The sequence below is a fragment of the Bos mutus genome, chromosome 24 (assembly GCF_027580195.1).
Source record: "Bos mutus isolate GX-2022 chromosome 24, NWIPB_WYAK_1.1, whole genome shotgun sequence".
Taxonomy (NCBI): domain Eukaryota; kingdom Metazoa; phylum Chordata; class Mammalia; order Artiodactyla; family Bovidae; genus Bos; species Bos mutus.
In genome coordinates this window covers 20,461,951-20,483,661 of record NC_091640.1, presented here as the reverse complement: position 1 = coordinate 20,483,661, position 21,711 = coordinate 20,461,951, and the positions used below count along the sequence as shown (strand labels likewise).

General features: G+C 45.5%; 1 protein-coding gene across 8 annotated transcripts in view; it reads left to right on the top strand.

The window, feature by feature from the left end:
• FHOD3 (formin homology 2 domain containing 3) overlaps positions 1 to 21,711 on the top strand; it is a 523,370-nt gene that overhangs the window by 470,830 nt on the left and 30,829 nt on the right. For all 8 annotated transcript variants that reach the window (XM_070361542.1, XM_070361541.1, XM_070361540.1 and 5 more), the window contains 4 exons: positions 9,441 to 9,623; positions 11,446 to 11,565; positions 12,597 to 12,758; positions 18,691 to 18,881. In XM_070361542.1, the coding sequence (XP_070217643.1) occupies positions 9,441 to 9,623; positions 11,446 to 11,565; positions 12,597 to 12,758; positions 18,691 to 18,881 (656 nt within the window). The remainder of the gene's footprint in view (positions 1 to 9,440; positions 9,624 to 11,445; positions 11,566 to 12,596; positions 12,759 to 18,690; positions 18,882 to 21,711) is intronic.

Below are 21,711 nucleotides of genomic sequence, written 5' to 3'. Positions count from 1 at the left end.
ATGCCCGTAGCACTGCCCCAGTGGTGACAACCAAGAATGTCCCCTAGACTGTGTCAACATACCATGGGGACAGAATCACCCTGAGAACCGCTTCTCTGAAGCTGCCTGAGTGAATGCAGAGAGAGTGTGTATTTTCAATGCTTGTCGGTTGTAGCTGATAAGAGTCCAGCAGAAACCAGTCCTCGTGGGGAACCCGTAACCCAGGCCCTCCCAGTTGTTACCTGCTGCCTGTGACCACCGATCTAGGGGCCCTCGGGGGCAGAGAGGGTGTCCATCCTGTGCAGAGTCAGTCTCCCAGAGCTTACTGTCTAGCCTTGTTGTTCAGAAGTTACATCAGGGCTGAGAAGAGATGGAAGTCATGTCCTCACAGATCTTCACTAATGATTTCCAGCTTACACCCAAGGGCCTTGTGCTAAACCATCTGCTCTGTAGCATGGCACCATGGCCTAATGGAGTTGTATGAAACCTCTGTGTCCCCAGACGTGATTAGGATGTATTCACTGACATCCTGCTTGGCAACTCCATGTTGTGTATCTGACTCATCATGAAAACCCACAGGAGTAATTGACTAACTTCATTAAGAAAGTTGTTCTTCATACAAGTATTAAATTTTAGAATATGATTGGGGCCCATCCCTAAGTTGCATTAACGATATTTTCCCATGTAAAATGTCCGTGAGGCATCATACTTTGCCGACAAAGGTCCATCTAGTCAAAGCTGTGGTTTTTCCAGTAGTCACGTATGGATGTGTGAGTTGGACCATAAAGAAAGATGAGTGCCGACGAATTGACGCTTTTGAATTGTGGTGTTGGAGAAGACTCTTGAGAGTTCCTTGGATTACAAGGAGATCCATCCTAAAGGAAATCAGTCCTGAATATTCATTGGAAGGACTGATGCTGAAGCTAAAGCTCCAATACTTTGGCCACCTGATGTGAAGAACTGACTCATTTGAAGAGCCCCTGATGCTGGGAAAGATTGAAGGTGGAAGGAGAAGGGGATGACAGAGGACGAGATGGTTAGATGGCATCACTGACTCAATGGGCATGAGTTTGAGTAAGCTTCAGGAGTTGGTGATGGACATGGAAGCCTGGTGTGCTGCAGTCCAGGGGGTCACAAAGAGTCAGACAAGACTCATCGACTGAACTGAAAGAGGGTTTTCTTGTTCTTCCTTGCTTTTCTCATTTTTGTAGCATTTGTGTCTACTCAGAGGGTTAACACAATTGAATGGTCCCAAACGACATTTAAGTTGACACTGCTTGACTGCCAGGCATCCTAGAAACAGATATTCCCTTTGGCTGCCTGTACAAAACTGCAGCATCTTTTCAAGCAGTTTGTGTTGGGGGACCCTGTCTGTGGGTCCAGGAACACACAGTTGAACCTGAGTGCAGGAGCCAGTCAGTGGGGTCTGCAGGCCCAGGAACCAGAATGTCCTGACAGTTGGGCACCTTAGCCACACTGGTAGTTTGTGGAAGTGCCATGAACGTGGAGGTGGTGCTGGAAAGTAGGAGGAGCCCCTGAGTGGGTCTCCAGCTCTGCCTCAGTTGATCCAGCTTGACTTCAGGCACCACATCTTCATCTTCAAATTTGCTGCATTATTCTGCCTTACCTGCCTCACCAAGTTGTCACAAGAATGAAAGAAGATACCATCGAAAGAGAACCTTGAGAAGTTAACCTTTAACCTTGAGAAGTTTTTTTTTTTTTTTAATTCTCTATGAGACTCTGTGCATGAAGGAAAGCCATTATCTCATGGGATGGCAGGTTGCAAACCATCCAGCCTCGGCCATAACAGCTCCAACTTTTTGCTTTTAGATACTTACCCAGAATCATAGCCAGGGTTCTGTTCAGAATTCACAAGGCATGATGATTACTTATTATGGTCTCATCTGCAGGTGAATGAGATGGCCAAACCCCAGAATATTTGGGTCCATAAAAAATAAGACTTAGGCATTTTCCTCTGAAATAAGATTTTCCGATACAGAAGCAAACATACTTAAAGCAGTGCTAGAGAAACACTGTCTGGGAGAAAGCAAAAAACCACCGAGATTATTATGTCATGGTCTTGTTTGATGTTTTTCTTCTTGTGAAACCAGATGATCATCACAGGGTCATCAGTAAATCTACTGACATGGTAAAGAGCAGATTAAAGGAATGCTCATTCTGTTATGATCTGCTCATGGAAAAATGGGAGCGTCACCTTGTACAAGGTAGCTTTGACCTGCTGTCCCCCGTCTTATGACTATTTTTATTGTCAGTGATGTGTAAAAAAAAACAAAAAGTAAAATTAACTGGCAGATGGCAACCTCATAAATCTTCAACAGTGAACAAATGGTTTAAATTAGTCAGAGAAGTGAAAAACAAAAGTAAGAGTGTTTGATTACTTTCCCAAAGGAAAAAGGCAACAAAACTCATCACATGAAAATGCCTTCTGAAGAAGGGGAAAAATGTTGACAACTTTGTGTTTTGGAATCCTTGTACATGCTTAAAACAACTTGAACATTAAGAAAATTAAAATACAAATTCTTCATTGAGTTTCCCTTTTGAAAACTAGTTTAAATGCTGGATGTTTTGAAATAAGCGGCATCTGCTTGGATTGTTTTGGTCTTTTTGAAGTGTCATCTGTGTCGGCAGGTGGGATCAATAGCATCAGCCTGTGGGTCGGCAATGGGCTGAGCATCTCCCCAGTGCTCCATTCCACCACTTAATCTGTGTTTGGGGCATGATAGAGAGGATGTTGGAAAAAGAAGTATCTAGAGCTCACCACCTGTGACCTCACTCTGACCCCACCCCAAACACGTCTTCAGTACAGTTTGGTGTCACTGGCTTCTGATAACCTCCTGAGGCCGCCCTCTCTGATAACATTGATGAGCCCAGGACAACTACTCTTCCACCTAGATACATCCTAAGGCATGACTGTGTAAATGTCTGCACCTTTGCTGATTATGATGTCAAGTGTCTGGTCTCTTGTTGTTTTTAATTTTTTGAATTAATATGGAGTAAAATTGACTTTGTGTGGATCACAATGAACTGTGGAAAATTCTGAAAGAGATAGGAATACCACACCACCTGACCTGGCTCCTGACAAATCTGTATGCAGTTCAGGAAGCACGTTAGACATGGAACAACAGACTGGTTCCAAATTGGCAAAGGAGTACATCAAGGTTGTATATTGTCACCCTGCTTATTTAACTTATATGCAGAGTACATCATGAGAAATGCTGAGCTGGATGAAGCACACGCTGGAATCAAGATTGCCAGGAGAAATATCAATAACCTCAGATATGCAGATGACACCACCCTTATGGCAGAAAGTAAAGAAGAGCCTCTTAAAGAAAGTGAAAGAGAGTGAAAAAGTTGGCTTAAAGCTCAAAAGATCATGACATCTGGTCCCATCACTTCATAGCAAATAGATGTGGAAACAATGGAAACAGTGAGAGGCTTTATTTTCTTGGGCTCCAAAATCATTGCAGATGGTGACGGCAGCCATGAAATTAAAAGACGCTTGCTCCTTGGAAGAAAAGTTATGACCAACCTAGACAGCATATTCAAAAGCAGAGACATTACTTTGCCAACAAAGGTCTGTCTAGTCAAGGCTATGGTTTTTCCAGTGGTCATGTATAGATATAAGAGTTGGACTATAAAGAAAGCTGCTGCTGCTGCTTAAGTCACTTCAGTCGTGTCCGACTCTGTGCGCCATAGGCGGCAGCCCACCAGGCTCCGCCGACCCTGGGATTCTCCAGGCAAGAACACTGGAGTGGGTTGCCATTTCCTTCTCCAATGCATGAAAGTGAAAAGTGAAAGTGAAGTCACTCAGTCGTGTCCGACTCTCAGTGATCCCATGGACTGCAGCCTACCAGGCTCCTCCGTCCATGGAATTTTCCAGGCAAGAGTACTGGAGGGGGGTGCCATTGCCTGAGTGCCAAACACATGATGCTTTTGAACTGTGGTGTTGGAGAAGACTCTTGCGAGTCCCTTGGACAGCAAGGCAATCCAACCAGTACATCCTAGAGGAAATCAGCCCTTAATATTCATTGGAAGGACTGATGCTGAAGCTGAAACTCCAAAACTTTGGCCACCTGATGCGAAGAACTGACTCATTGGAAAAGCCCCTGATGCTGGGAAAGATTGAAGGCGGGAGGAGAAGGGGCCAACAGAGGATGAGATGGTTGGATGGCATCACCGACTCAATGGACATGAGTTTGGGTAAACTCCAGGTTTTGGTGATGGACAGGGAGGCTTGGTGTGCTGCAGTCCATAGGGTCACAAAGAGTCGGACATGACTGAGCAAATGAATTGAACTGAGCTGAAAATTGACTTTAGGGGAGTCCAGATCTATTGAGTCTTAGTGCTTAGTCTCTTAGTCATGTCCGACTCTTTGCACCCCCAGTGACTCTAGTCCACCCAGCTCCTCTGTCCCTGAGATTTTCCAGGTAATAATACTGGAGTAGGTAGCTATTTCCTTCTCCAGGGAAATCTTCCTGACCCAGGGATTGAACCTAGGTCTTCTGCATTGCAGGCGGATTCTTTACCCTCTGAGCCACCAGGGAAGCCCAGTTTAAAACATATAAATTCCTGCTGTGACCACTGTAGTCAAGATTCAAAATAGTCCCATCTGCTGAAAAAGCTCTTGTGCTCTTTCCAGTCACACCCCTAACCCACCTAGCCCCTGGTAACCAAGAATCTATACTCATCACTGTGGTTTTGGCTTTTCAAGAATGTTACATACATGGAGTCATATAGTGAGTAACCTTTTGAGAATGACTTCTTCCACTCAGCATGATGGATGCCTTTGTGATTCATCCAAGTTGCAGTTTGTATCTGCAGTTGATTCCTTTTTGTTGCTGAGTATCATTGCATTGTAGGGATGCACCACTGACTCTTCATCTCTTTGCCCATTGAAGAGTGTTCAGCTTCATCCAGTTCTTAGCAGTTATGAATAAAGCTACTACAAATACTCAAGTACAAGTTTTAGTGTGAACATAAGTTTTGATTTTTCCAGGGTAAATACAAATGGAATCACTGGGGCATATGATAACTCTGTGTTTAATCTTTTGAGGAACTGTAACTTGTCTTTTCATTCTCTTAACAGTGTCTTTCACAGAGAAAAAGTGTTTAATTTGAATCAAGGTTAATTTATTAACTTATTCTTTTTTGTTATCATGCCTTGGAGTTCACTGTGTAACCTGGATCACAAAGATTTTCTCCTGTGTTTCCTTCAAAAAGTTTTGTAGTGTTACCTTTATTTTGATAGCTGTGATCCCTTTTGAGTTAACTTATCTAGAAGATAGTGTTATCTAGAAATTAATTTATCTAGTTAACTAGAAGTTATCTAGTTTTCTGGAGGTTAACTTATCTAGAAGGGCTTCCCTGGTGGCTCAGATGGTAAAGAATCTGCCTGCAATACAGGAGACCTGAGTTTGATCCCTGGGTCAAGAAGATCCCCTGGAGGAGGAAATGGCTATCCGGTCTAGTATTCTTGCCTAGGGAGTTCCATAGACAGAGGAGCCTAGTGGCCTACAGTCCATGGGGTTGCAAAGAGTCAGACACGACTGAGCAACTAACACTTTATCTAGAAGGTAGGTTTCAGCTGAGGTTCGCTTTTTGCATATGGATTCCAGTTGGCCCAACACCATTTGTTGAAAACACTGCCATTTGTCTATTGACGGCCTTCACACCTTGGTCAGAATCCCTGGGCCGTGTCTGTGTAGTCTATTGCTGGACGCCCTGTTTTCTCCCACCAATCTATGTATCTATGCTGCCCTGAAGCCCACGCCACACTGTCTTAATACTGCAGCTTTGTGGTAGGTCTTTGTGACTCCTTCAAGGGTATCCTTTTCCAGAATTATTTGGGATTGACTATTTTGGTCCTCTGCCTTGCTGTAAAATTTTTAAAAGCAGCTTGTCTATATCCACAAAAAATCATACTATTTTGATTGGAATTGAGCTAAATTTATATATCAGTTTTGGGAAGACTAACATCTTAACTATGCTGAGTCTCTCAGTCTGTGAACACAGTTCATCCCCTGTTTACTTAGTTCATCTTTGATTGCTTTCATCAGCATTTCTACTTTCCACAGGCACATTCTACACATACTTTGTTAGATTCATCCCTAAGTATTTCATTATAAACACTGTTTTTAAAAAAATTTTGTTTGTAATTACACTTTAGTAATGTACAGAAATAAAATGGATTTTCTGTATACTGACCTTGTATCATGCAACATTGTTTACTCACTAAGCTGTTTTGTAGAGTCCTCAAAATTTTCTATGTGGACCATTATGCCCTCTGGGATGCGGACAGTTTTATCCTTTCCTTTCCAATCTGTATGTATTTCTGAAATTGTATGTACCTCAGCAGGATTTCTACACAATGTTAAATAAGAATGGAGAGTAGACACCTTGTCTTGTTCCACATCTTAGAGGGAAAACATTCTCTCTGTCACCATGAAGTATGAAATGAGTTGTGGTTTTTTTTTCATTAATGTCACCTGTCAAGTGGGAAAAATTTCTTCTATTAGAGGTTTCTGAGTTTTTGGTTGTGAATGGAAATTCAGTTTTATCAAAATTTCTTTGCATCAATTGAAATGACTGTGTGAATTTTCTTGTTCACACTGTTAATCTGGTAGATTAATTGCATTGATTGATTTTTTTTCATATTGAGCGAACCTTGAGATTATTTTAAAATATATTGCTATATAAAATATAGCAATAGATTTATATATCTTAAAATTTAGTTATATACTCTAAAATATTTTGTTAAGGGTTTTTTACATCTGGTTCATCAAGATATTGGTCTGGAGTTTTCTTGTATTTGTTGAGTTTTTTTTTTTTTTTTATCGGGCTCATTCTAATCTCATAAAATGAATTTGAGAATTGTTCCATCACCTATTTGAGTTCAGGCCACAGATTCTGACCTACCTTCTGCAGACTATGGTCTCAGTGTCAGCTCAGTTTTCAAAGTCCAGTTCAGGTCTCAAAGCCTCTGACCTGCTGTTGAAGGTCAGATTCACACATGAGCAGTTCAGGGAGAAGCTCAGAAGTTCTGAAACCACTTTGTGCCCTTGCTTGGCAGGCTCTTCATTTTTCATGACCTCCCCATTGCTTTCCGGGTTTCTGGGGCCTTCCTTTTTAGTAAAGCTGGGACTTTAGTTACCTCACTTTGCCACACACTTGCTATCACTGTGCCCTTGTCTGGGGCTAAGCCAAGCGAGGGTGGAGAAGAAGAGCAAAAGGGGTTGGCCCCACCTCTTGGGGCCACAGCTCCACTGATAGGAGAGGAAGTTTCCCTTCACGTGAGATTTTGGACCTGCAAACCCTGCTGTCACCACTCGGAGACCCTTTCCCACACCCGGAGAAAGAACTCGAAGCCTCCCCTGGAGCTCTCTGTCTGCCCCTGATACCCTCTTCCAGACTTTGGCTGCCTGATCCCAGGTTGGGGAATACCAGAGGGAAAATGGTCAACTCATTACCAGTTCAGCTGAACTTCCAGTTCTGGTCTTTTTTACCTCTGTCCACCTGCTACTGTTGATTTTATTTTAAAGTCTTCAAATAGCTGCCCCTTGACTACTGTCCAGGGCATGTAGTTTCATTCAGTGGGACAGTGCTTACCCATGTCTCCCAGAACTGGAACTCCTTCCCACACCTAATCCAGAGGTTTGCTATTGTTGAGCAGTAACTAAAGCTGCTTAGAATTAATGAATTAATGTAAGTTACTAAAAAGCATGGTGCAGTGTGTATTTCTTTGCTTTGATATTCTCATTTGTTAAATGAGAGAAAAATAATGACACCTTCTGTTTAATAATGTTGCATGTGCAGTGTCACATGATGGGAATTTTGACCTTCATTAAAACTGTAATCACTGAGGAATTTGAACCTATAAGAATCATGATCCTTCTGACACCTGTTTGCTTCCTCTGTCTTCCAAAAGTGACTTTTACCAGAAACAAATAGAAGCAGGAAGTGAAACTGTTTCCATTAGTAGGTAAGTATCGCTCTTTGTAAGGACCATCATCGTTTGTTCCTTAATCAGACTTGAGTTTGATGTTCAGTTCAGTCGCTCAGTTGTGTCCAACTCTTTTCGATCCCGTGAACTACAGCATGCCAGACCTCCCTGTGCATCACCAACTCCAGAAGTCCACCCAAACCCATGTCCATCGAGTCGGTGATGCCATCCAGCCATCTCATCCTCTGACGTCCCCTTCTCCCCCTGCCCTCAATCTTTCCGAGCATCAGGGTCTTTTCAGATGAATCAGCTCTTCACATCAGGTGGCCAAAGTATTGGAGCTTCAGCTTCAACATCAGTCCTTCCAGTGAACACCCAGGACTGATCTCCTTTAGGATGGACTGGTTGGATCTCCTTGCAGTCCAAGGAACTCTCAAGAATCTTCTCCAACACCACAGTTCAAAAGCATCAATTCTTAGGCGCTCAGCTTTCTTTATACTCCAACTCTCACATCTATACATGACCACTGGAAAAACCATAGCCTTGACTAGATGGACCTTTGTTGACAAAGTAATGTCTCTGCTTTTGAATATGCTGTCTAGGTTGGTCATAACTTTCCTTCCAAGGAGTAAGCGTCTTTTAATTTCATGGCTACAATCACCATCTGCAGTGATTTTGGAGCCCAGAAAAATGAAGTCAGCCACTGTTTCCAGTTTCCCCATCTATTTGCCATGAAGTGATGGGACCAGATGCCACGATCTTAATTTTCTGAATGTTGAGCTTTAAGCCAACTTTTCACTCTCCTCTTTCACTTTCATCAAAAGGCTCTTTAGTTCTTCACTTTCTGCCATAAGGGTGGTGTCATCTGCATATCTGAGGTTATTGATATTTCTCCCGGCAATCTTGATTCCAGCTTGTACTTCCTCCAGCCCAGCGTTTCTCATGATGTACTCTGCATATAAGTTAAATAAGTTAAAATGTTGTAATTTCTATATAAAACTTGAAATACATTTGGAATATTTAAAACAATTAAAATTATAGTATGATCTGTGGTACAAAAGTTAATCTGAGTTCTTTGGAAATGATTTATTTTTGTAAGATCCAAAATTAATCCATGAGAGGAAGTGTATGTTCTTAACGTGTTTCACTTTATTTAAGGTACAGGGAGCTGGTGTCTAATCTTTTATTCTTTCACCTTTCTCTTGTCTCCCATCCCTTTCTTGCCTGGAATGTTCTTCATGTACAAGATTCAGGAAATTTGGGGAAGTTGCTTATGAAACTGGAGATTTAGAGAGAGATGGAATGTTAAAACCATTGAATGTGAATTTAGATGCTACATAGGGCTTCTCTTCTCAAAAGTTTATTTGTATGTAATGCCTGTTTATGATAAGAGCCCTGACAACAGAGTATCTCTCCTACCTGGCTGGAAAATTACCATATGAATTTGGAAACATCACAGGGTCCATCACTAAGAGTATACGCTATCTTTCCATCTTTCCAGAAAATTCTAACCATGATTCCCACAGAAGAGGAGAAGCAGAAGATTCAGGAAGCACAGCTGGCCAACCCTGAGGTGCCCCTGGGCAGCGCAGAGCAGTTCCTCCTGACACTGTCTTCCATCAGTGAGCTCTCAGCACGACTCCACCTCTGGGCATTCAAAATGGATTATGAAACTACAGAAAAGGTAAGCACTTAGGAAGCAAGGCAGCCAGTCTTATGTCCCCAGGGTAGAGAAAGTCCATTTTTTTAGTGGTGAACGTAGTGAAGTAGTATTCCTGAGGCAGGGTTTGAAGGGTGAGTTGATGGTGCTGGGGACATGTATACCCTGAGTGTTGAACAGCCTATACCATTGAGGGGTTATTCTAAAGTGTCTGCCTGACACCAGCCTCAGATACTTGACTGGTTAAAAAAAAACAAAAACAACTATTAAATGTTTTTCTGACTCTATATGCTCAATGTAGAAAATACAGAAAAACACAGTATGGAAAGTGACTTGTAATCCTTCTGTCTGATGATGGTCACCTCACTGCCGTTGACTGTGGTAATTAGCAGGTCATTGAGCTCCTCTGAGAGAGGCTCTCAGTAGAAAACCTGAGATGGACAGATTGCAAGAGTTTGGAAGGAGCGTAGAAGGAGAGGGTTTTTGATAGTGAAGGCAGGGAAGACTCATCCTAGTAGAAAGTAGAAGAAGCAGGCATCCTCTCTGGTCTGGCACGAGGTGTTTTTGCAGACCAAGCAGAAGAAATCAATGGAGAGAACCAAGGAGGGTGCACGGCGAGCTGGAGGTGAGCTTGAGTGAGAAGTGCCCGGGGCAGGTGGAGAGGCTGTGTGATCTTCCTCTTTCTGTAAAGGACGAGTACGTTCCTTACTGAGGGCCACACAGGTAGCAGTGTGTTAGTCAGCTCTCTCCTGACCACGGCTGATGCCTACAGAACTCATCCTTCACATGTTCCTTCAGCGTCTGAACCACAGTCTTCCTCTTTGTCTTTCTCCTCCCAGGCAGGTGACACTGGAAACTGGCATCACTGTCCCAGGACCCAGGTCTCCTAATGTCTCCTCTAGACACCCTGTGGCTGGCCACCTGTTGGCCTGAACCACCACCCGCTAAGCCACCTCTTGGCTTAGGGTGTTTCAGGAGAAACTGCTGTGTTTGACTTCATTCCCGAATTGGACAGGGATGAAGTCTAGAGGGGCTAAGGTAACTTGGTTGCAAAACCAGTCGGCATGTTCGGGTGATTTTCTGTAGCAAAGTGAAGTAACTTCATGGAGAAAACTGGTCATCAAGTCAGCCTTGGCTGGGGACTGGTAGGGCCTGCTGAGCAGAAGTAAGGCTGGAATGAATGAAGCCCAAGCTGCTGGTTTTGGGGTCCGTGCTCAGGGAGAGCCTCAGTGAGGACGCTGAGGTGGGGGGCTGTTATGAAACAGTAGGACAGAGGGAAAGAGAGACCGAGGCCACGAGGTTATAGGACAGGCTACACATTCGAGAGACTGGGAGTTAGGAAGGCGGTGGGAGTCATGAGGATGGTGGTCTTCTAGAAAGCAACCCAGGCCAAGAGGTGGCCAGCCACAGGGTACCTAGAGTAGACATTAGGAGACCTGGGTCCTGCGACAGTGATGCCGGTTTCCAGTGTCACCTGCCTGGGAGGAGAAAGACAAAGAGGAAGACTGTGATTCAGACGCTGAAGGGACATGTGAAGGATGAGTTCTGTAGCCATCAGCCATAGTCAGGAGAGAGCTTGGGAGACGGGCAGAAAAAGGGGAAGACACCTAGCCAAGCTCCTGTGAGCCACAGGGACCCACCTAGTCTCCACTGAAGAGACTTTGGGGCCAGACTTTCTCCTGTCACCTTTCTGCCCTTTTCCGTACCTGGAAGCATGTGCCAGTCACATGGGATTGCCTTACACTGGGAGGACGCCACTGGTTATGACCTTGTACAAAAATGTGAAAGGATGAAGTAAAGCCAAAGTGCGCACTCTATCATCTTCTAATTTTTTTTTAATTGAAAGGAAGTGGCAGAACCACTTATGGACCTGAAGGAAGGAATAGACCAGTTGGAGAACAATAAAACCTTGGGCTTTATCCTGTCTACTCTCTTAGCCATTGGGAACTTTCTAAATGGAACTAATGTAAGTCTCCCCATCCTTTTCCTCCTACCTCCCTGATCACAGAATCCCCTCCCTCTCCTTGCTGGTGGATCACTGATCTTCTGAGGCACAGTTGAACAATTTTCACTGATGTTGTTTTTTGGTGAAAATTTAGAGGTTTTGTCCTTAAAATATCGGGGCCTATTTATTCAAGCCTGTATCTTGCTGTAAATAAGAAAATGTAAAAAAATAAGCACATTATTCCTTAGGAAGGTTGGCTCCTCTCACAATTGACTTTGGAAATGTTTTCTTCTACAGTTTTCTTCTTTTTCTCCCTGAGCTTATTACTTAAATATTTGTACCCATACACATTGTAAACACACTTAAACAAAAAACTGGCCTATCTTTAGCCAGGAAGTAGAAAATCCCCAGCAGGGAAGGGATTAGGGAAGTTGTGGCTGCCTACATGGCAGAAACCCCACACCCAGCACCCTGATTTAGGAGCAGAGCCCTAGCCCATGGCTGACGGCCATGGTCAGGAAGGGCTGGAGGCTCATTTCACTATCAGGGTGGCTGGTGCTTGTGTGGTCCGCTAAGGACGTTGAAGCATGTGGCCTGAGATTCTTCAGTCTCCAAGAGGGTGTTAATTCTAACCATTTGTACCTTTCTAAGAGCCTGCATAACACTTGTTCTCCACATCCTCTCCAGCACTTACTGTTTATAGATTTTTTTTTGATGAGGGCAAACAGAGAACATCAGGGGAAGAAGGGGGTAGGACAGATAGAGAGGGTAGCTTTTAAACACAGACATTGCCATGTGTAAAATAAATAACAACGTGGGAAGTAGCTGTATAACACGGGGAGCTCGAGTTGGCGCTCTGTGACGACCTAGAGGGGTGGGATGGGGTGCGGGGGTGGGAGGGGCGGTTCACAGGGAGGCACATATGTCTACTTATAGCTGACTCACACTGTTGTATGGCAGAAACCAAAACAACATTGTAAAGCAATTATCCTCCAACTAGAAAAAGAAAAAAGCTTGTTCTTCCATTCTCTTATGTTATGTTGCCCAAATAGGCCAAAGCGTTTGAGTTAAGCTACCTCGAGAAGGTTCCAGAAGTCAAAGACACAGTGCACAAGCAGTCACTTCTCCACCACGTGTGCACCATGGTGGTGGAGAACTTCCCGGACAGCTCGGACCTGTACTCGGAGATCGGGGCCGTCACCAGGTCAGCCAAGGTACGTGCGGGCCACGGCGGGGCAGGTGGGGCCCCTCTCCCCCAGAGCTGGGGGTCTGCACCCGCCATCTCTGCAGAGGGAAGGCCCTGTTAACCGAAACGCCCACATGCTGCTTGCACCACCTGCTCTAGAGTCTGTGAATAAACCTCACCTCCTGCCGTTTCTAATGGACTTTTGAGATCACTTTCCCATCTCTGGTTCTCTGTCAGATTCTTTCCTGCTGAGGTATGTGAGGCAAGCCTGCCGTTCCCAGTCAGTCCCAACCCCACGTCCCCTGGTCAGCCGCCGTACTCACCAGGCTGGCTTCTCCAGAGCAGAGAAACCACCCAGCTGGTTTTAGGTGACAAAAATGTCCAAAAGATGCACTTTGGCCCCCCTAAAACTTCCATAGGGCCCTGCATTGAGGTGTGGAGCCAGGGAACTAAGGGCACGCCTGGCCCCCTACCCCTCACAGGTTGGCCATGCCTGTGATCTTACACCGAGGGAACAGTTTTATGGGGCTGTAAACAGTGTATAGCATTGGCCCCTTAGCTGCAGTCTCTTAAGCTTAGCGCAGAGTTAAAATCTTCATGAACTTTGGTTTAGTGGTGAGAGCTGGACAACCAGCTGCCCCCGCTGCAGGAGCATTATTGCAGCCAAATAACCACAGAAGGATCCCAAATACAGCAGAACCGGGAGATGTGAGGGTCTTGAAAGCAACAGGGAACTCGAAGGGAGGGTCTTCAGTAGGACACAGGAGCCAGGCCTGTGTGGGAAAACTCTCAGAAAGACAACCTGGCCAAACTGCATTTAGCTCTGGGACTCACTGGAGTCTAGTATGGTTGTAGGAGGGCTTCCCAGGTGGCTCAGTGGGTAAAGAATCTGCCTGCAATACAGGAGACACTAGTCACATATGTGTGTTCAATCCCAGCGTCAGGAGGATCTCCTGGAGAAGGAAATGGCAACCCACTCCAGTATTCTTGCTTAGAGAGTCCCATGGACAAAGGGGCCTGGCGGGCTACAGTCCATAGGGTCACAAAGAGTCGGACACAACTGAAGTGACTGAGCATGCACACATGATCATCAGAGAGACTGTGGTGGGCAGGAAGGGGGAAAGGCTTTGCTAAGCTCCCCTTCAGGGAGCTCTCCTTTCTCTGTCTTCCCCATCAGAGCTGGCTCTTGGGGACCTGCAGCCTGGGACCCTCCTTCACCTTCCCCTAGCTGGCAGCTGCCAGATCCACTGAGCAGGGTGCGCTGAGCCAGCATGATGGGTAGTCCTTCCTTGAAGCAGAAACAGGCATGACCAGCAGTCTTGCAACTCAGAGTAGACAGCCTTTTCTATTTCATAGGCACTCTCACCATATTTACTCTGTGCCAAGCCCTGTTCTGAAGTCTTTAGAAATATTACTTCAGCATTCTAACCAAGGCAAAAAGCCCCTCTGAATGTCCCAACAGGGGTCTTCTAGTTGCTGCTCTGACATCCCCCCATGAACACCTTCTCAGAAGACTGTTAGGAGTAATTCTTGAGGTGAAGTCTTCCTGGCCTCTGGATCCCCATTTCCAGAATAAGTCAGTTTCCTTTTTACGTCTAGTCCTTTGTTCTTTCCAGGGCCTTCTACTGGGTGGAGACTGCTTGTGCCAAGAATTGCCCTGGCTTAGGCCCCCTGCACTAGACTGGCCCCCCGTTTCAGGCCTTTCCTTGTTTAAAACCTGACTACACAAGCCAGAACTGTGGGTCGCTTCTCCCTGTTAACCTTGGCAATTCTGAAGGATGACTATTGACCCAAGTCCTTGTGACTTCAAACAGGAGGCCAAGAGGGCCCCTACCACCACTTTTTAGCTTTTACTCTCAAAGTTGGGAGACATTGAGGGGCACCTTCTGTGTAGACAGGTACACAGCCTACATCAGGATTCATTCCATCCCCTGACGTGTTGCTTTGGGGGTCATCATTGCAACCCCACAAGGAGCAGGTAACTCTAGTGTCTGGAGGAAAACTTTGTCCCACCAGGGCTTTGGGGGAAGTAAGTAGAGGTGGGCATAGCTCTGGCTGCTCCTAGAGAGGTTGAGGCCTCACAGGCTTGTGCAGTGCTGACAAGTCAGGTTACCTTTCAAAGAGAAATAGTGACAAGTGCTCACTGACCTGACCTCACAGCTCCAGAAGTGAAGGCAGGTGTCAGTGCAGGCTCTCCCTTGTGTTAGTTATCTACAGCTGAGTAACAAATAACCCCCAAAGCTAATGGCTTAGGACAATGTATTAGTTTCTTAGGGTTGTTGTGACAAAGCACCACAAACTAGGTGACTTAGGAAAACAGAAATAATTTGTTCCACCATTCTAGAGGCCAGAAATCTGAGATCAAGTTGTTGGCAGGGTAAGTTGCTCTTGAAAGAGAAATGTGTGCCATATCTCTCTCCTGGAAATCACCCCAGCCTCTTCCTTTACCTTCACATGATGTTCTCCTTGTGTGTCTGCATCCAGATGTCCACTTCTTGTAAGGATACCAGTCATATTGGACTAGGGGTCCACCCTACTCCAGCGTGACCTCATCCTAATTCAGTTAATTACATCTGTAATGACCCTATTTCTTAATCAAGTCACATTCTGATATACTGGGGCTTGGGACTTCAACATATGAATCTTGGCGTGACACATTTCAACCCATAATAGACAATAAGAAACATTTCATGAATGGTTGTGTCTCCGATTCTCTTCTGGAGTTTCAGTCAACATTTCAACTGAGGCTGCCATCATCTGAAAGCTCAGCTGGGGCTGGAGAAGTTTTCCCCATGGTGGTTCACTCCCCTGCTGGTTCTTAGAGAGAAGACTCAGTTTCCTCCCATGTGGGCCTCGCCCAGGGCTCCTTGAGTGTCTTCATGACATAGCAGATGGTCTTTCCCAAAGTATGTGATCTGGATAGAGCGCACAGAGCTCCATGCAGGTGCTCGTCCCTTTTTATGAACTAGCTTTTACTTTCTCTTCATTAGAACCAAGTCACTAAAGCTGGCTCACATTCAAAGGGAAGGATTGCTGGCTTTACATTTTGAAGGCGTGAGTGTCAAACAATTTGACACACTGTGTGTTTTCCTCATGCCGTCCCTTCTGCAGCCCTGGCTCTTGTCCCTGAGTTGCCCTGCTCCAGCCCAGACTCACTTGATAAGATCTGACTGCCTCACAGCACAGCTCTGTGTCCTCGTACACATGGAAAGTGGCCCGTTTGGGCCTGTTGTCAGGAGAGGGCTTCCTGGCAATGACTTCCTGCTTGCAACAGAAGGCCAGGCCAGCTCTCTGCCTGGGGTGGGATATTTTAGGGACAAACCTAGACTTAAGACCTGATTGTTACAAACTTAGACTCTGGAGCCAGAGATATTTGGGTTCAAATGCCAGCTCTACCACCTCCCAGCTGTGTGGCCTCTCGCAAGTTCCTTAACCTTTCTGTGCAACAGTTTCTACCCCAGGAAGTGGGGCCAGTAATAGGATCTGAGGCCATGAAGTAGTGTGAAGGCTCAGATCACGGTGGTGCCATCAGTGCAGCAGGCAGCCAGCTGAGGCAGCCTTGCTGCTGCTGCTGCTAAGTCACTTCAGACGTGTCCAACTCTGTGCTCCCCCATAGACTGCAGCCCACCAGGCTCCTCTGTCCCTGGGATTCTCCAGGCAAGAGGACTGGAGTGGGGTGCCATCACCTTCTCGGGAGGCAGCCTTGCAGCTCTCCTCAAAAGATGCTCCATTAATCTCCCTCTTCAAACAGCTTTTGGTCAGCGGCTCCCCATCTGCTTTCTATTGGCAGTGAGGTTGCTTTCCCTGCTTTTAAAGGCTCACAGTGGATTCTCTTCCTTGAAAACTCTCTCTCATGTTGGTGTCTGTTCACCCACTCTGTGCCCACTGCAGTGTTGGACAGGCATCACCTGTTAGACCAAGGACTCAGTACATTCTGAGCTGAACTGAAATTATTGAATTTATTAACGTTATTAAAAATATTGTGGCTCAAAGTTGCTGCCAGGTGCAAATGATTAGACAGGTTACAACTGGCTTCAAACCTCCTGCTGCTGCTGCTGCTGCTAAGTCGCTTCAGTTGTGTCCGACTCTGTGTGACCCCATAGATGGCAGCCCACCAGGCTCCCCCGTCCCTGGGATTCTCCAGGCAAGAACACTGGAGTGGGTTACCATTTCCTTCTCCAATGCATTAAAGTGAAAAGTGAAAGTGAAGTCGCTCAATCGTATCCGACTCTTAGCCACCCCATGGACTGCAGCCTACCAGGCTCCTCCGTCCATGGAATTTTCCAGGCAAGAGTACTGGAGTGGGATGCCATTGCCTTCTCCTGGCTTCACACCTCCTAGACTTCTTCGATATTATGTGTTGATCTCAGGTCATCTGGATCCCTTTGTAGACTTCCTCTTTGAACTAGTCAGTCCTTCTTTTCTAAGGCTGCATTTCTTTTTCTTTCAGTAACATGTCAGATTTTTTTCTCAGCTCCACTGTATCATAGGAAAATGTAGCCTTTTCTAATCTGGATCCCAAATCCCTTTGTTTTCAGGCAAATGATTTTTCTCAATGTCCCACGACCCCCAGTGCTACCTGAATCCCCAGCCTCTGCCTCAGCTTGCCTTCTGCTTCGGCACCCATAGTACCCAAGAAATGCATGACGTGTGCTGTCGTGCCTGACCCCCTGGACATCCCCTTTGCTCAGCACATCTTCATCCTGTCTCGTGACACATCTCACAGGATCAGCCTTTCTTGACTTGGCCATTGTCTTTCTCAGGGTGGGGCTGGAGGGCTGAGGTCACTCCAGCCGGTCCTTTTGGGCACTCACCTCCAGGCCCTGCTCTCGTGACCACAGTCGCAGCATCTGAGCGATGGCGGCTCACCTATCCACACTTCCTCTTTCTCCTCCTGACCCCCATTTGCTGGCCCCTCGCCCTGTCCCTCTCTCACTCTCCAGCCTCCTCTGTCGCCTCCCTTCAGCTCACTGGTCTGTCTAGTTCTTCCTCCCGCTCCTAGTCTTCTCAATTTCTTTTCTCTCTCACATCTCCCTCCATTAAATATCCTTCAGTGTATTTACCTCATGGATAACTCTCTGATTCCCATAATTTTTAGACTAGAAATTCCATCAAAACATTCCTTTAGAAAGCCTCATCTCAGTTCACTTCAGTCAATACAAACTGGTCCCACTTCCCCGAAGAGCAAAGTGAATGCTCCGTCACATGTGTTCTTTGCACACATGGTTTGCATCTGCTAACAGATGGGGGTGGACCACACACTGACTCTCACCCGGACACACAGGCCTGATGGGTAGTGTATGTGCTCAGTGATCACCTGTCCGCATGGTGAGCCTCCTGGGGAACAGCAAGCTGGTCTCTTTCTGCATCTTTGTCTTCCTCATACCTGGGGGCGGGAGGTGGGGACTGGCATGCACTCCTCGCTTCTCCCTGAGTGTTGTTTGAATGAGGGAATGAATGGATAAATAATTTGTCATACAGTGTAAAAATGATAATGGTGAAGAGAAGCTGGCTGCCCCTTAACTGGCCCTAACATATTAAGACCATCCATGTCTGAGTTTGGTGAATTCCTCTAACCTCAAGTGAAATATCTAAAGAATAAGAGAGCTCTGAAAAATTTTATGAGACATCTGCTCAGTTCATCTTGTACTAGGGTTCATTGATATCATGTTTTAATTTACAGTTCCCAAAGACTTTCTTAATATTTCTTTCCAAATATGGAAAAAAAAAAGTGACACTTGTACTGAGTTCATTTGGAGAAGTTTTATCACTAAATAATTTGATGTAGAGATAATGACAAATACACATGTGGATAATTTTTAGGCCGTAAATACATTTGTATTTCAAGATGTAAATTGGGTTTTGATGTTTGTTTCTTCCCGGAGGCAGTTCGGTTTCCTGGGTCAGGTTGATGTCCGGTTATTTCAGCACATTTGTAATGTTCTCTCTCTGATTTTCAGGTTGACTTTGATCAACTTCAGGATAATTTATGTCAGATGGAGAGACGATGCAAAGCTTCATGGGATCACCTCAAGGCAATTGCAAAACATGAAATGAAACCAGTTTTAAAACAGCGAATGTCAGAGTTCCTAAAAGACTGTGCAGAGCGAATTATAATTTTAAAAATTGTCCACAGAAGAATAATTAACAGGTGAGTAAATTGAGGAGTTCATGCAAATATCAGTAAAAGGGCGTGTTGAAGATATTCTGCAAAACAAGATGTGAAGGTACATATACGAACATACTGAAAATCTTGGTACATAGCAAGTGTACCTTTGATGGACAGTCTGCTTAATTTTTCTTAAACACACACGTGGCCGTAATGCCACTGAATCTTGGAAGGAATCTCAGAGATAATATCGTCCCAAAGTCCTACTCGATCAGGAACTGCATCTGTAAGATCTCTGGCAAGCTGGCCTCTGCATCTCTGCACCTAGTTGAGTGGTTCTGCCTATAGAGAATACACAGCCTTGCAAGGCAGCTTGACTTGTTAGGAAAGTCCCTTCCTCATGTCGTCCACAGTCTGCCTTCTGAGACCTTTCACTCATGGATTCTCGGATGGCTGCTCTGTATTGAGCCTGCCTGGAGGTGGCCCGCACCCCACAATGTGCATCATCCTCTGGACCAGCCTTCTTGAGAGTCCCAGGATCCATGAGGATCCGGGGAGACACAGCAGTGACATGGCAGGCCTTGCTTCCTGCAGGGAGGCTGGCGAGGGTCTAGGGTGGCTCTATGGTGGTCCACAGCTGTCTTCCCTGTAAGTGGTAGCAGCATCAGGACAGGGTGCCCCAGCCCCCCGGGTCAGGCTGTTTCCTACCAGGCACCCCCACTTGGTTCTCCTTTGTCTTGTCGCAGAGCATGGCTGGAGGTCCCTCCTGCTGGCCTCTGGAGTCTGAGTGCTCTGTCCTGGGCCCTGCTCCTTGGTGAGCAGAGGTGCAGGCCCGCAGGCCGTGGTTTCCCTGGAGCAGCTGCTCTGCGAATAGACCTGCTGAAACAGGCCTCACTGCAGCTCTGTGAAGGCAGGCCTCCCTCTGGGTATCTGAACGGCAGACCTTCCCCGGAGACCTGCTCTTCAAGTCCACTCCCACTCCTGTGCTTGAGTACTTTATTACTGTCTCAGACAAATATGTGGCATGTTCACTTATCCTTGTACATTTCACATTTTTAAAAATCTTTTCTCTTTTCCTTCCCTCCTTTCTCTGTCTTTCCTTCTTTCCTTCCTTCATAGGAACCCACACTGAATTTTTTTTTTTTAACCGTGCTAAAGGATATTTTTATTTTTATTTTATTTTTTTAATTTTATTTTATTTTTAAACTTTACATAATTGTATTAGTTTTGCCAAACACACTGAATTTTTTAAAAGCCTCCTTTTCCTGTCTGCCTGTGAACCCTCTCCCAGTGTGTATGATGTGCTGTTTGGGTGATCATACCTCCTGGGCCTTGATCCAGGCTTTTTTTGGTGGGCAGGGGTAGTCTTTAAGTGTTAGACCGGACAAGAACAGGGGACAGAATCTTCCCTCCAGGTTGACAACTATCCATTACTCAGTACTTTTGGAATTTAGTTGTTCATCTGTAAGTCGCCCTCCCTGTTCTTCATCTGGACCTCACAGCTGCCCTCCGGGTAGGAGGATCTTATCAGAGATTTTGTCAAATTTCTTACTGAAAGCATAGTACACTCTGCTTTTAACATGGTTAAAGAGGGGAGGCAGAGAATGTAAGCGGCTTTGGCCCTCCATGCTTTGTGTGATACAAGCAATTTCCAACTTAAAACGATTCAAATAAACAAATAGTTTCCATTTGGAATGTCAGGAAACTGGAGCAGTTTTATGAAGGTCTTGTAAAGCTATTATGCCTGGTCACAGTAACCATCTTATCCCGGAAAGTTTAAAACTCTGTTTTGCTGATACATCTGTTCCCTAAGCTATTGTGTGTGTGTGTGTGTTTATGTGTGTGTATGTATATCTGTATATATATATAGATATACATATGTGAATATATATATAATGCATGTGTAAAATGTATATAATGCATACAACATTTGCTCTGATTGCCTATTCTTCCTGGTAAGCTGGTTGGCCAGCTGTTGCTTGCTCTTGTATAACCTGGATCCCGGAGGCTCATTATTGGGCACCCATTTGGCCTCCCCCCCTTTTCTAGCTCCCATGGAACTAATGGGGGAGGTGCGTCCACCTCCCTTTCCTGTCTGATGACACCTCCCCACCCCCACTCCCGCTTAGTGACTCCAATGGCCCCTTTTAATAAAGGAGCAGAAAGAAGAACTTAGGCAGTTCTCTTAAGGCAATACCTGACTTTCAAACCGTTGCCTGAGAACATCTTGTTCCAGATGTCCGAAACTACAGACTGACCTGCCCTTTTCGCTGCTGTGGGGACAGGCATTCCCACTCTGTGGGTGTGCAAACCCTGGTCAAGTCGCAGAGTCACTGGCTGTAGTTACACCACAGCAGGCCCCGCAGAGGGACCAGGTGAGAGCTGGGAGGAAGGCTTTCCTGGGAGGCATGGAGAACCACCACATTCTGTGGGGAAGGTCAGGTGGAAAACAAGTGTACACCCACACTGGCTTCCTGGTGCCCCCAAATCCAACTCTCCTCACCCTCAGCCAGATACCGCACTCATGGACACACGTGAAGGCAAGAGGGGATGGTGGAAACGGTCAGAGATGTTTGGTGTGTGCCTCAGAACACTGATAAGAGGAACTAGCGCCTCTGTAACCTTAAGACTTTCTTGCCATGTGTTCTGAAAGTTACAAACTTAATTAACAAAAATCCCTCAAACCAGTGTGATGGGATGGGTGGGTGGGAGCTTCAAGGGGGAGGGGATGTATGTACATATAGAGCTGATTCACACTGTTTACAGCAGAAGCTAACACAACATTGAAAAGCAGTTATATTCCCGTTAAAAAAAAAAATTCCCTCGAATGTTTTACTCCCTTAAAGGTACACTCATTTTGCTCTTCTGTAGG